General features: G+C 29.2%; 1 protein-coding gene and 1 long non-coding RNA gene across 2 annotated transcripts; both read right to left on the bottom strand.

Moving 5' to 3' along the window:
- Positions 1 to 1,788: 1,788 nt before the first annotated feature.
- On the bottom strand, positions 1,789 to 2,712 carry LOC114940766 (uncharacterized). The gene is made up of 3 exons (XR_003821535.2): positions 2,650 to 2,712; positions 2,388 to 2,496; positions 1,789 to 1,959 (listed from the first exon to the last, which is right to left on the bottom strand). It is a non-coding gene; the product is annotated as an uncharacterized LOC114940766 (long non-coding RNA).
- Positions 2,713 to 4,652: 1,940 nt separating this feature from the next.
- LOC114940765 (uncharacterized) lies at positions 4,653 to 5,679 on the bottom strand. The gene is made up of 4 exons (XM_085485170.1): positions 5,478 to 5,679; positions 5,081 to 5,383; positions 4,763 to 4,998; positions 4,653 to 4,694 (listed from the first exon to the last, which is right to left on the bottom strand). The coding sequence occupies exons 1-4, from the start codon at positions 5,677 to 5,679 to the stop codon at positions 4,653 to 4,655; spliced, it is 783 nt and encodes a 260-aa protein (XP_085341296.1).
- Positions 5,680 to 15,619: the final 9,940 nt, after the last annotated feature.

The following is a 15,619-nucleotide window of genomic DNA, read 5'->3' as shown; positions in this document are numbered from 1 at the left end:
TTATGCGGTCTGTATGAAGGCACATCCATCATCCACATTGTATCAAGACTAATAGGACAATCTAGATTCTATGAAAACGTCAATAGACACATTATCGAAGAAACGCGGAAGACTCTCCATGTATGTTACCGACGAAACCCGATTTCAGAATAAACTAATTTTTCCTAGGCTGAACTAGTCCATACAAAATGCGTTAAAATTAACCAGTTCAACTTCTATGCAGTACTATTAACCTTGATAGTTTCCTCGCTTTTAAGTTGTTTTTTTTTATGTGAGAATGCACAGAGCGATGGCGTTTTACAAAGCCCCGTCCCCCCGTGCACTCCTATCTAAATATCATTCTTATATACAAATTAGTTTTTCTTAGGCTAAACAGGAAAAATTAGTTTATCCTAAAATCAGGGTTTGGCCGGTAACATATACACTCTTCACCTGCAAATCGTCACAAGTATTCACATCACCTATATAAACGATTTTAACTTTCCGTGTGCATCAACTGTACGTTGTCTCCACTGTATGTGTGCTCAATATTGGATATCTTACTATTCAAAATGAACAGCGTACTATTAAGGAGATATACAGATAGTGCACAAAGAAAGTTGCGTTTGCATACAAATAAGATTTCCAGTTAAAATAATAAAATTAAAAAATAGACAGGTAAGGGCTTCCTAAAAAAGTAATATTGTATGATAATTATAGTTAGAATATGAATATATTATTGAAAAATACATAAGTACATATTATATTATTGTATATTACGTATATTGTACATACATATCAGTTCTACGTAATTTATAAACGTAAATGTACGTAATTTATAAACATGGGCATGAAATTCTTTTTTGCTTAAAAATTATTAAAATAAAGCTGTGCTATGAAAGCACGTATTAAAATTTGAAACTTTATAAAAAAAAACTACTCAACTTTATAAAAAAAACTAATCAAAAAAGAGACCACAAAATAAGGAAACAATTTGTAATAAGAACATATATTATTATAATGTAATACTATCTCTTTTATAGATTTGATGGTCCATAAAAATGATAATTAGTTAGAATATGAATATATTATTGAAAAATATATAAGTACTTATTATATTATTGCACATTACGTATATTGCATATCAGTTCTACTTAATTTATAAACGTAATTTATGTACATAATTTATAAACATGGGCATGACATCCTTCGCTTAAAAATTATTAAAATAAAGCTGTGCTATTGCACGTATGAAAATTTAAAACTTTATAAAAAAAAACTACTCAACTTTATAAAAAAAACTAATCAAAAAAGAGACCACAAAATAAGGAAACAATTTGTAATAAGAACATATATTATTATAATGTAATACTATCTCTTTTATAGATTTGATGGTCCATAAAAATGATAATTAGTTAGAATATGAATATATTATTGAAAAATATATAAGTACTTATTATATTATTGCACATTACGTATATTGCATATCAGTTCTACGTAATTTATAAACATAATTTATATACGCAACTTATAAACATGGGCATGACATCCTTTGCTTAAAAATTATTAAAATAAAGCTGTGCTATTGCACGTATGAAAATTTGAAACTTTATAAAAAAAAACTACTCAACTTTATAAAAAAAACTAATCAAAAAAGAGACCACAAAGTAAGGAAACAATTTGTAATAGAATATATATTAATATTATATATATATATATATATATATATATATATATATATAATGTAATACTATCTTTTTTATGGATCTGATGGTCCATAAAAATGATAGTAATTGCATAAAATCTAACTACCTTAGATTTTTTTCATCACTATTTAGAAGATTTTCATCAACTATTTTCTCATTAATATTTTTATCAGCTGCGTTATTAGCCACAGTATTAACTTGGTTTTCATTATCGACTTCATTGATTTCATCCTCGGCCACAATTTCCAAATCATTCGCAACATGTGTTATTTTCCTGAAAAACGTTTTGTATATGTAAATTATTATTTTCTCTAAAACTAATTTTTTTCTAGCTTACTTAACATGGTAATATTTCATATTATTCGGCTTTTACACATATAAAGTATTACGTCTTTTTATTTAGCATTTTTACAACAAATACTTTATAAAATCAAGCGTAGTAAATTACGAAATCGTTGTTTCGCAGAATTAAATAGATTGCTCTACAGCAATAAAACATAAAATTTTATGCAAAACAGAACTTCGTAATTTACTATGCTTGATTTCATTAAGCATTTGCTGCAAAAAAGCTAAATAAACGTCATTTTATATATATATATATATATATATATATAAAAGAATAATATAAATCTTTATCATGTTAAGTAGATTAAAAGAAAAATATAGTAAACTATATCTAAACATATGTTAAATAAAATTTACTTTTGTTCTCGTGAAAAGCGCGCAGGGGCATGACGCAGCCATGATTTAATTGGATCGCTTATATGTTTATTGGTAACAAGAGACTTTGTAAAACGGCAGCGGACAACACCTATATACAAATTAAAATTAATTTAATTTATAATTTATATAATTGCTATTTTAAATATGTCGTAATAGATAAAAAATAAGATACAAATAAAAGGTTACATAGTTAAACATCAGCATGAATTGGTTATATTTATTTTGATACGATTTGACTTACTTGATATGACATCAAGAAGCTTCAGTTTATCAAATGCTTTTTTTTTGTGGGCTCCGTGGAAACTATAATTCGAAGCTAATGCATTGCTTATTTCCTGCATTAGTTTTAATACAGTACTTTTGACGTCCGCTTGTACAAAAATACCCAAGTCCTTAATCTACAAAAATATTTAAAAATATATGAGGTGCACAGTTAATATAATATAATTTTGAAAATAATTATATAGTTGTATAGAAGAGATCGCTTAAAAATTATTAAAATAAAACCGTGTAGACGTAAAATTCTTCTAATTTGCTAGAGCAGAGAAAAAATATGGGGTCAGACGGATTCGAAACCGGGACCTACACCACAACAAGGAACCACTATGCCTGTTCCACCACGAACTCCTTGCCATAAGTCCTCTCTGCTCTCTTATTTAAACTATTTTCCCTAATTTCCTACAACTGTGGTGCTATTGCACGTATAAAAACTTAAAACCTTATAAAAAAAAACTAATCAAAGAAAGCCGCAATACGGAAACAATTTTATAATTGAAATATTTTTTTGCAGTCCAATTTATCTGTGCAAAAATTATTTTATTTTTAACTTGTCATAAAATTCAGCTTGTACTGATAAACCAAATTGACTTTACAATCTCTATCTTTTGTAAAATGGTTCTTTTGGATCCGAGTGGAATTTTCAATTTGAAGTAATGTACACAAGATGTATTTTTGTTATAATTTTTTGTTTGGGTTCAAAGGGCACGAGCTCTTGCAAAGTCAGTTTGGTTCATTTGTGCATTTTAAACCGTATGACAAATTGAAAAATAATAAAAAAAACATTTGCATTAATAAATTTGTGTGTAAATGCAAATAATATATTTCAGTTATGAAACTGTATCATTATTTTGTTTTTTAGTTTTGTTTAAAAAGTTTCAAGATTTCCTGAATATTTTATACTTGCATCAGTTTTATTTTTATTATTTATACGTATATAGGGCTCAATAGGGGGTTGAGTAGTAACTAGTTAAATAATTAAAAGTTAAATTTAACAATTAAAAAGTGAATAATTTTTTACTTACAATTAGTTAATTTTAAATGCAAAAACTTTACACTTAGTTAATTTTAACGTTTTATTAAATTTGTTTATACTATATAGTTAATAAATAATTTATTAATATTAAAGTCATATAAAAATAGATGATTGTAATGCATAAAAAATATTTGTATGTCAATTTATATGTAATTAGATAAAGAATTATTAGAGTGCTTAAGAAAAAAAAATGACAAACTGCAACTTTGAAATTATACATTTATTATTTAATAAGTATTTATAAATTTTAATAAAAATATTTATTTCAAAATTGCGGTCTATCTTTCTCTTGTATTTTATATCTTCTTTTTCGTGTATTTCTTATATATTTTAATAATGTATTTATTTATAAATTATAAATATTTTAATTTTTTATATATATTTAATAATATATTTTAATAATTAATAATATAATTTGCCAATTAATATAGAAAAATAAAGAAAAATTATTTCACAAATTAAATAAATAAATTCTTGGCTCGTCTATCAATTCATAGGGGGGTAAAGAGGGTTCCGCGTTCGTTTAATCGTGTTTATCTCACAAGTAATGAGATCACGAACCGCGTTTAAAAATCTTGGTATTAACTAAGTAATATTTGTGCCTCTGTGCACGTAATTTAAGTCTCGTAAAAATCTTAAATTTCTACAAGACTAACGCACCACTAACCGCGTATGGCTCGGAAACGCCTGTTTCATATTTGTAAAAATTATTTCTTTTTTTATAAATTATAAAAAACTATTTTTTATTATATTTTAAATAAAAGTACCAATTAAATACATAATTATGCAAAAAAGATAATTTTATATAATTAAGGTTAACTTTTTTAACTTTAATTTTTAATTTTTTAACTTAACTTTTAACTGAGTTAGTTCTTGTTTCGACTTTTAACGTTAACATATTTAATTTATGGTCTATTAATTTTCAACTTAACTTAGTTAACAAAATTAATTAACCTACCTAATCCTGAGCTCAACTAAATGATACAAGACTTTTGTGATGTTAACAAAATAAAGTATGCACAACACAAATATATATACTTACTAAGTTGTTTTTATGAAGTATGTCAGTCGATAAACGTCGTTCTTCTTTTATTAAATCATCTTCCGTTAATATACTAGGATAGGCCTTCAAAGTTTGACTTTCAGTATTTTCGATTTCTTTGTCCGTCGTTTTTGTCGTCATCAATTTTGTTACATTACGCATTTCAGCAATTAATGTGTCTATCTTCAAATCAATGTTAGCCATTGCTCGTAAAACTGTTCTGCTACAATTCTCATCTATAAAAACAATAAAAATATAGTTTAGAAAAAAGGATATAATTACAAATGTTTTGTTTTAGTAGATTTGTTTGTTTCTTACGATCATGCGTCAAACTTGACTGTTGAGTTAATGACAAATCGTCAGTAATAGGCTGGTCATTTACGGATAAATCTCGATTTTTTCTTTTTGCTTTTGTCTGAGCATTTGATGTATTTGAATCAGATTTTTCGGTCTCACTATTATTACCGCTGGAACCTGCGTCGTCAAAGTTAATCGGCGGAAAAGGATCAATAACTGCAGATGATTTTTTATTAAATTTATTTTTTTCAATGTCAGAATCAGTATTGATATCTGACATTATTAAAGCCTGTTTACACTTTTCTTGTCCACGTTTAAAAGTTTCTAAAAAAATAACAATAATTAAGATTAATATTTATAATTTTTTTGCAAATGCATTGACGCGTAGAATTTTGAAAAATATAAGAAATTATCGTACTTGTCGTAGTCAATATTTTTTTTATATTGTACAAACTCCAATTTTCGGCCGTATTTTCTTTGTCCTCAACAGCTCTTAATTGTCTTGATTTACTTTTATACGGAGGCCAATAACAATGAGTTTTGCGAGGTGTTAACCATTTTTCAGGAGCAAGACTGACGCCATCGTCAAATTCAATGACTGCATATCGATCAGATGTCATCTTGATAAGCTTAAAATTTAATAAACTTAAAATGAATATTAATTCTAAAATAAATATTAAGATGAACGATGTGGTTAATAACTGTGTATACGGTACATCATACCTAATCGCGCAATTAAAACTGCAATTTCCTCCGTTTACAACGCGTAACTACCCAGATAGCCACAGTAGTTATTATGATATCAAAATGATGTCATAATAATTACTGTGGCTATCTGGGTAAGAAACGTGACACTTCGTTTCATGAACGTCCGTATGTAAGAAGACGTCTTCTTATCGCCGACTCAATATCGTGCGAGCGATGAGTAAGAAGCAGTAGGTGTAAATCACAAGATCTGGCCAAAATGTGCAAGTAAATCCCAGCACTGGCTTATAAGTCAGTATTTAAAATTTAATTATCAGTATGTAAAAATGGGAAAACGACAAATCCTGATTTGTGTGGGAGTTTTACATATTTGTTGACAACATCACTGAGTGGTCATATAGATAATGTCTCGCTGCGTGTATATTGAACTTTATATATATCCAGCAATGATGATGAGCATGGAATCTTGAAAAAATCTTCCTTAGAAATAAGCTGTCGGCCTATTATCATCAATTCTTGGGTTTCACGACAGGAAGCTATATTTTGAATCTCAAATATGTCACCATTTTTCAGAATGCAGCAATTATCAGCATTTCCAGTAGTCTTGATAGTGAAATTTGATGATTTTATAACTTTATACTGTGGATTAATGCAATTCTCAGGCAGAGGACCTTTGACATGAAGAGAAGTTGTAACAAGTTCTAAATCATCGTTTGTGCTTTTATTGTAATTCAAACATGCACTTTTTATTTCTCCATAGCGCCGAGCTATTTGCTGCAGTGGTTTCTCTGGTTTACGTATCATATTTTTCAGTATCTGCATGAAATTCTCAAATTTAAATGCACTAAACTTCTCTATAGATCCATGTAACTTTGCATCTTCTACGAGGTGAATAATGCCATGAACGTTGTGCGTTACATGATGCACGCCGTATATTTTAGCGAATGACTTGATAAAATGTTTAGCAAGACTTTCTGCGTAGTTCAGTTTATTCTGATGCCGTTCCACGTCACATAATATTCTGATTAAAACATGAAGCGTCATAAAGTGATTGTACATTGCCTTTGGCAAGATCTTTCTTAAAACAATTGGCCCCGTATAAAGAAGGAATTGCCGAAATTCAGTAGCTTTCCGTAGCTTTAAAAACTCCAAGCTTTGAGGTCTTCGACCGAATTCTTTTGAAACAAATGGTTTCATATCACTTTCAAGTCGTTTCGAGATTTTAAGAATTTGTAGACGACCGAGTCTATAGGTATTTTCGCCGTGAATCCATAATGTTATCATTTTTTTAACGACGCCTAACAGTATTAGATGCATGTAATCTAAAGTTACATTAGATACCAATCCCAGTCCTGGTATAGAATCGAGAATCTTTCTCTTTTCGTGATATTTCTTATCACGATAGTCTAAAAAATCTCGATCTGTTCGTCTTTCGGCATTTAATTTGGGAAAACACCTGCGATTTTTTTTTGTTTTTCCTTTTGTTATACATTTCGTACAACTATTAAATCCGGAAAAACCTTTTACGCATAAAATAAACGATTTTGCAGGAGCATCGCAAATGATAAATCGAATCGAAAATTTGTACAGTTTTTCTCCAATAATAATGCCATTTTTGCATAACTCATTAGCTTCTTGAACAAATTGGTCTAAATAAATGTTAGCATCTTGAGGTTTTTGGTGTCCGTAATATACTCCAATCATAAAAACTTCTTTGTAGGGTATAATATTTCCCAAAATAGGCCAAAGCGCTGCCGTAGAAGAATTAAACAAGGGGACTCCATCAATGTTTATAGCAATAGCTATTTCGTCAATAGTGAAATTTTCAATTCTATTACAAGAGTCCCGAATACTCGAAGCAAGCCCAAAATGGTGATACTCTCCAGGAAAGACCTCTCGAATATCGGTCTGTTTTGCAGTCTGCAATAAAATACGAGAGTCGCATGGTAATACTGTGGATAAGCTTGGGACTGATTTTAATACGGTAAGCAATTTTTTCAAGCTGTTATGCGAAATTTTTTCAGTAACAGCCCATTCTCCCAGTTTTGCTTTCATATAATCCATATTCTGAGAACTGTCCACCGATGCTTCATCTATCACAGGAACTTCAACAATGGAAGTTACGTTTCGATCAATATCAATATTGTCGTCGCTGCTTGGATAAGTGTCCATTAAAAAAAAATTATTTTTATCTTGCGTAAAAATATAGCCTTCATCGGACGAGGTTTTAGTATCAGGCGAATTATTTGCATTTATTTCAATGTTTTCTGGTAATGAGTTGAAAACCAAATTTTGCGTAAGAAGCAAATCTGTTGGTGTATTCGCAAGTTCAGTCGATAAATCAGTAGATTCAATCGATGGATTAATAGATGCATTAGTGGGTTCAATGGATTCATTAATGGATTCAAATTTATCTTCCCACTATCGAAAGATTTCAACGGCACGCCGACGTCGTTGTCGGTTACAAATTTCAAAATCACTTTTTCGTTTACGTGATTCCATCTGTAGGAAATATTTTATTTTTTACAAATGTAACTAAGTCAAATTACACTGTTCGATAAAAAAAAGCATTTTCCTTTTCAAGAATTGTAACATATTTTTAACCTTTTCGATACACACATGGGTATTTCGTGTTCGATCGATTTCTATTTATTGAAATTTCTTACTAATGTGCGGATCGTGAATCGGCCGAGAGTGCGAAAGTTTGGCGCACGAGGCGAAGCCGAGTGTGACAATTCGCACGTATATATATATATATATATAAAAGTAAGAAAGGAAACGGCTCAAAATTTAGAAAAATCACAAAACACGTGTTCGATCATTTTAAAGGCTACTTTTTTAAGGAGATTGGAGAAGTCGCTCAAAGGGGCTCTCCAAGGAGTACAAAGGAGATTAGTTCCCTAACTTTAAAATTTTAAATGGGACCCTCTATTTTTTATTGCATATTTTTATAGCTTGTCTTAAAAGCTTTTGAAAATACTATAATAAATTATTTTTTTATTAAAAATATTTTGAATTATAAAGCTTGAAAGTTGCAGTATTTTGACATAAATATAAAATATCTTGTAAAATATTTATTTTTCGATAATCTTATCTTAATATTTTTTTTCAGAATAATAAAAAAAATCAGTTAGTGTAAAGAAAACTCTTAAAAAATACTATTTTTAAAAAAAGTCAAAAAAGTAAAAAAGGTGTTAAATTTGCGTTAAAAACTATATCTTTAAAATCTTACAAAAAGTAATATCTAAAAATTGCACTAAGCAAAAATAAATATTTATAAAAATATTTTAATTTAAAAATGTTGCACAAAATAGTTGTTTTAATTTCCTACAAAAATAATAATATTTAAAAAATTACAATATTAAAACTTAATGATATTAAAACTTGCGACAAAACAATTAAAAGATTTATTTAAAAAATTTAGCACTTGCTAAATTTCAATTAAAATTACAATTAAAACTTAAATTGTTGTTTAGTTTAATACAACAATTACAATTGTTAAATTGTTGTTTAATTTTATTAATATATTTATAAATTTTTATTTTTATGTAACGCAATTTTTAGATATCATTATTTTTTGTAAGATTTTAAAAATATAGTTTTTAACACGAACTTAGCGACTTCTCCGACCTCCTTAAAAAAGTAGTCCCTTGAAACAATCGAACACATGTTTTGTAATTTTTCCAAATTTTGAGCCGTTTCCGAAATAGAGGTAAGGCGAGACTTTATGGAAAATCTGTATACACACACACACAGACACACACACATATATATATATATATATATATACATATATATACATACATACATACATACATACATACTACATATACACACATCAATAAAAAAATTACAGACAAGCGTAAAAGATGATTATTAAAAGTTATGCTTATTTCAGATTTGACTCAAATATAAATATACAGAATATATAGACTTCAAAAATATTTATAGAAAACATGCGTAACAAATTTTATGTAAACAATTTTAATATCAAACAGCATGTATATACATCTGGAGATGTTCGGAAAACGTTTCGAGTCCTATCATCCCAAGAACTCTTCGAGATGTCTTCTAACCATCTTTTTGATGTGCATAATGCTTAATATGCGACACGTTGCAAAAATTAAAATTGTTATAACTTAAAAAAATAAGTTAACTAGTTTAGAAGTCAGAAGTTTATCGTGTATATATATATATACCTTCAGAATATCTTTTAGATACATATGTTGTATGAGAAAAAGATAATTTCCATTAATATTACAAGATTTTAACCTATTTTTATAAAAAGAAATAGCCTTGTTAATATACAGGGTGTCTTTTAATTGATGAAAAACCTGTTAATGGCAGATTCTTGAAATCATTCGGAAACGATTTTTCTTCAACGAAAATGTCGAGCGACATCATCATTTTTTATAAATTTCCAATTTTGTCATCAAATATGTTTGTAATTAAGCTTTAAATTATATAGTAAACTCTATTTAAAATTAATGAAAAAATATAGTTTTGATAATATTTTGAGTCCAAAAAGTTACCTTTGCGAAAAACACCTTTCTTCGCTTATGAATCTGAAATTAATATCTCGACATTTCTTTTCGCTGAGAAAAAGTTGTCTCCAAATGATCTCAAGAATTTATCAATAATAAGTTTTTCACAAATTACATTGTATATTAATAGTATATGATACATTATTTGACATTCTATGTCAAATTGGAATACAAAAATATACAAACATAAAAAAAATCAATTTTTTAAATTATCTATAAACTCTATGTCATATTTGAGTCAAATAACTCTTTCATATATTTTTAATAAGCATTTTTTTTGACAAACGTGTACATAATTTAAAAATTTTTTCTTAATTAAACATACCTCGATTTTCTGTATAACAATCGTTGATATCGATGAGCAGAGACACTCTTATATATATCCTCTTTCTCACTAATCGTCGTATTAAACCGGGAAAACTTCAATATTCCGCGATCTGTTAAGGTCAAGGTTATGCACACACGGGGCACGAGAATATTTCCTATAAAAAATCAATGTAATTAAACAAATAAAGTAATTGGATTTTTGTTAGCCGTACAAAAATTAATTAATTCAATGATTAACTGGCCCATAAAAATGTATTTCATTTATAATACCAACCCACACAACATGCATAGAAATGTGTGTGTGTGTTTCACTTGACATAGAATATTTCATATATACATGAAAAAAATTTCTTAGTAAAAACTGCTATGATATATGTAGCTGCAAAAATCATCAAGATTATTTTTTAAGGGCTATGTAAAGCTGTAAAAATTGCATAAATTAAGGTAATTTTTAGTTTTAAAAACTTTACTTTAAAAATAGTCCTGATGGTCCCCAACTACTGCACACCATAATAATTTTTATTATAAAATATTTTCCGTGTTGTAATATATATTAACAAGATTTGTTTTGTTTTTAAAAATAGTTTAAAATTTTTGCAATTTTAATGAGTCTTTGTCATATAATGTGCGTATTTAAAAGACATTTAAAGGACCTTTCAAAGATTTTATGTGGCTCACATATATCTTTGGGATTTTCTGAACATCTTTTGGATATGCATACTGTGTGAATTTTCATAAAAATAAATAATATATACATATATTTGAAAGCAAAATAATATATACATATACGCATATTAGAAAACAGGCAATTATACAAAAATCATAATATAATACAGAGAACAATATTCAAATAAATATTACTTGTTTCAAATATATCATAAGTTTTTATATCCACAAGTATATCACAAATTCATCACAAGCATTAAAATTCATAATATATTCTGAATTCTATTAAGCGTAATATTTTTATCAAAAATATTAAATTGAAACAAAAATATTTGGATGTCTTAGTACGTTAAGTAAATTTGATTTTTTTTATACAATTTTTTTTATTATTTTTGAAAAGAAAATAAATTCTTTAAAGTGATAATAAAAATTTCTATTTGTAACAATTTTAAAGCTATTGTCAAGATTAAATTTTTGTTAACCCTCTGTTAAACGCAATGTACAAATAAGTAATTATTTTAATATACTATTCCATATTACTAATACTTCTATTTTTTAAGAGTTTAACTAGGCTCTGTAATATATAAATATAAATTTAACATATATAAGATAGGCAATAAGAGCCAAATCGCGGATGACAGTGCGTTATTCTAAACGAAACTAAATTTTTTCGTTAGAATTAAATACCTGTGCACAAGGCACCAAATTTTTACTTGGACACGGCCAAGATATAAAATTGGAATAATCTCTACAAGAGATTTTTAATTCCATGTATCCCCTATTCCCCCTAAAGAAATAAAGTGCGAGAGAAAAATATAGATCCGAAAGTCGCAGAATCGGGAATCGAACCTTTCGCTTGCCGGGCGACTGCTCTTCCAACTGAGCTATTCTAAATTTATATTTATATATTACAGAGCCTAGTTAAACTCTTAATTTATACACGCTGGCTTAAAGGCGTTTATTTACCAACATTAATATATATAACAGAGAAAAGTATAGAATCGAAAGGATCTGAATAGCTCAGTTGGAAGAGCAGTCGCCCGGCAAGCGAAAGGTCTCGGGTTCGATTCCCGATTCTGCGACTTTCGGATCTATATTTTTCTCTCGCACTTTATTTCTTTAGGGGGAATAGGGGATACATGGAATTAAAAATCTCTTGTAGAGATTATTCCAATTTTATATCTTGGCCGTGTCCAAGTAAAAATTTGGTGCCTTGTGCACAGGTATTTAATTCTAACGAAAAAATTTAGTTTCGTTTAGAATAACGCACTGTCATCCGCGATTTGGCTCTTATTGCCTATCTTATATATGTTAAATTTATATTTATATATTACAGAGCCTAGTTAAACTCTTAATTTATACACGCTGGCTTAAAGGCGTTTATTTACCAACATTAATATATATAACAGAGAAAAGTATAGAATCGAAAGGATCTGAATAGCTCAGTTGGAAGAGCAGTCGCCCGGCAAGCGAAAGGTCTCGGGTTCGATTCCCGATTCTGCGACTTTCGGATCTATATTTTTCTCTCGCACTTTATTTCTTTAGGGGGAATAGGGGATACATGGAATTAAAAATCTCTTGTAGAGATTATTCCAATTTTATATCTTGGCCGTGTCCAAGTAAAAATTTGGTGCCTTGTGCACAGGTATTTAATTCTAACGAAAAAATTTAGTTTCGTTTAGAATAACGCACTGTCATCCGCGATTTGGCTCTTATTGCCTATCTTATATATGTTAAATTTATATTTATATATTACAGAGCCTAGTTAAACTCTTAATTTATACACGCTGGCTTAAAGGCGTTTATTTACCAACATTAATATATATAACAGAGAAAAGTATAGAATCGAAAGGATCTGAATAGCTCAGTTGGAAGAGCAGTCGCCCGGCAAGCGAAAGGTCTCGGGTTCGATTGCCGATTCTGCGACTTTCGGATCTATATTTTTCTCTCGCACTTTATTTCTTTAGGGGGAATAGGGGATACATGGAATTAAAAATCTCTTGTAGAGATTATTCCAATTTTATATCTTGGCCGTGTCCAAGTAAAAATTTGGTGCCTTGTGCACAGGTATTTAATTCTAACGAAAAAATTTAGTTTCGTTTAGAATAACGCACTGTCATCCGCGATTTGGCTCTTATTGCCTATCTTATATATGTTAAATTTATACTTCTATTTTTTATTTATTATAATATTTATTAATTTGTTTTTTGCTATTTTTTATATACTTTTATGCTAAGGTTAGCTAATAACGTTAAGGAAAATTGGAAAAAATTGATAATAAAGGACAAATATTGCTAATAAAGAGTTAAAGAAAACTATTATTTAAAAGAATTATTTATAAGAATGATATTAAACTGAGTAATCACATTTCTTGGCAAATAGTGTAATTTTTCTCTGTATATAGTGTGAAGATAGAAAATAGATTTAAGTTTTCTTTAATTGTACATACCTCGATTTTCTATATAACTATCGCTGATATTGATGAGCAGAGACTTTTTGTATTTATCCTTTTTCTCACTAATCGTCGTATTAAACCGGAAAAAATCCAATATTCCGCGGTTAAAATAAAGGTTATGTAGACACGTGGTATGAGGATTATTCCTATAAAAGAATAATATAATTAAATAAATAAAAAAACTGGATTTTCGTCAGCCGTACAAAAATTAATTAATTTAGCGATTGATTGGCCCATAAACTGAGTAATCACATTTCTTGGCAAATAGTGTAATTTTTCTCTGTATATAGTGTGAAGATAGAAAATAGTTTTAAGTTTTTGTTAATTGTACATACCTCGATTTTCTATATAACTATCGCTGATATTGATGAGCAGAGACTTTTTATATTTATCCTCTTTCTCACTAATCGTCGTATTAAACCGGGAAATATCCAATATTCCGCGGTTAAAATAAAGGTTATGTAGACACGTGGCACGAGGATTATTCCTATAAAAGAATAATATAATTAAATAAATAAAAAAACTGGATTTTCGTCGGCCGCACAAAAATTAATTAATTTAGCGATTGACTGATCCATAAAAACGCATTTCTTCCATAATACCAATCCACACAACATGCGTAACTCTAATCGAAAACCGTGAAAATATTTGCCACGTGTTATGCATGTCTTACAGACGTATTAGAGCCGTCTTTAATACGTCTTGAAGACATGCATAACACGTGGCATAAAATATTTCCACGGTTTTCGATTAGAGTTACGCATTTAATATACCACAAAAATATTTTTATACATGTATAATATAATAGATAATTATATGTATTGTTTGGAGTTACGTTCCAAAACGTACTCTCCAAGATAATTTTTTTCAATGCAATGCAAGAGAGAGTAACGTATATTATTGCATAAAATTTTCTTTGTTGAGTTGTGGAACGTAAACATAGTAAGAGAAAATACGTATTTTTTTCACAATGACTTACCTCAATTCAACGTGAATAAGCTATTATAATAATAGCCAAGTTTTTTCTTCTCCACTCTCCACTATGCACAAATAATATCGTTGATCACTTACAAAATCTGTACGAACCGTCCACCATGTATTCGTAAAAACAAGTGAACACGAGATCGGAAGATGAACAACACACTGCTAGAAGAAATGGCGCGACCGCGCTGGCGCCGGCGCCTGCGTCAGCGTCAGCGCCAGCGCCGATGCCAGCGCATACTACGAATGCTTTCGGAGACGCTAAACAGCGTCGGTCTATCTTCATTTAACTTTTAGTGAGTGACAAAGATAAAATGATGCTATCAGCGCTAATAGCGTCTCCCCGAACGCAGCCTACGGCAAGCGCCCGTGTCCGTGTTATCTCGGTGCTAGCCATAGACTTATATGAATAGAATTTTTTTCTTAAATATATATATTCGTAATATTAGTCGTACCAATTTCATCCCATTCACTTCAAAATAATATAAATAATAACAAATAAAAATAAGTAGTTATACTAGGCCGGTTCTAACCCGGGTCCTCTGAGGGGAGTGCGGGGCGGGGGGGTTTTTGGGGGCGAGGGGGTATGACGTCACGCGGGCGGGGGGTCTTATCAGCAGATAAGCTTATCTATGTTTATAAACAAAAGATAAACAATATCTATTACAAAGGGTTGCCGACAATCAGGGAAAGGGGGGTTGCGTTTCTTCTCCTCATACGTTTATGTTTATAAACAAAAGATAAACATTCCATCAATATCTATTACAAAGGGCTGCCGACAATCAGGGGGGGTGGTTGCGTTTCTTCTCCTCATACGTTTATGTTTATAAACAAAAGATAAACATTCCATCAATATCTATTACAAAGGGCTGCCGACAATCA

Source organism: Nylanderia fulva, unplaced genomic scaffold (genome assembly GCF_048542155.1).
Source record: "Nylanderia fulva isolate GAGA-0341 unplaced genomic scaffold, ASM4854215v1 Scaffold347, whole genome shotgun sequence".
Taxonomy (NCBI): Eukaryota; Metazoa; Arthropoda; class Insecta; order Hymenoptera; family Formicidae; genus Nylanderia; species Nylanderia fulva.
This window is presented reverse-complemented; position numbering and strand designations above follow the sequence as displayed.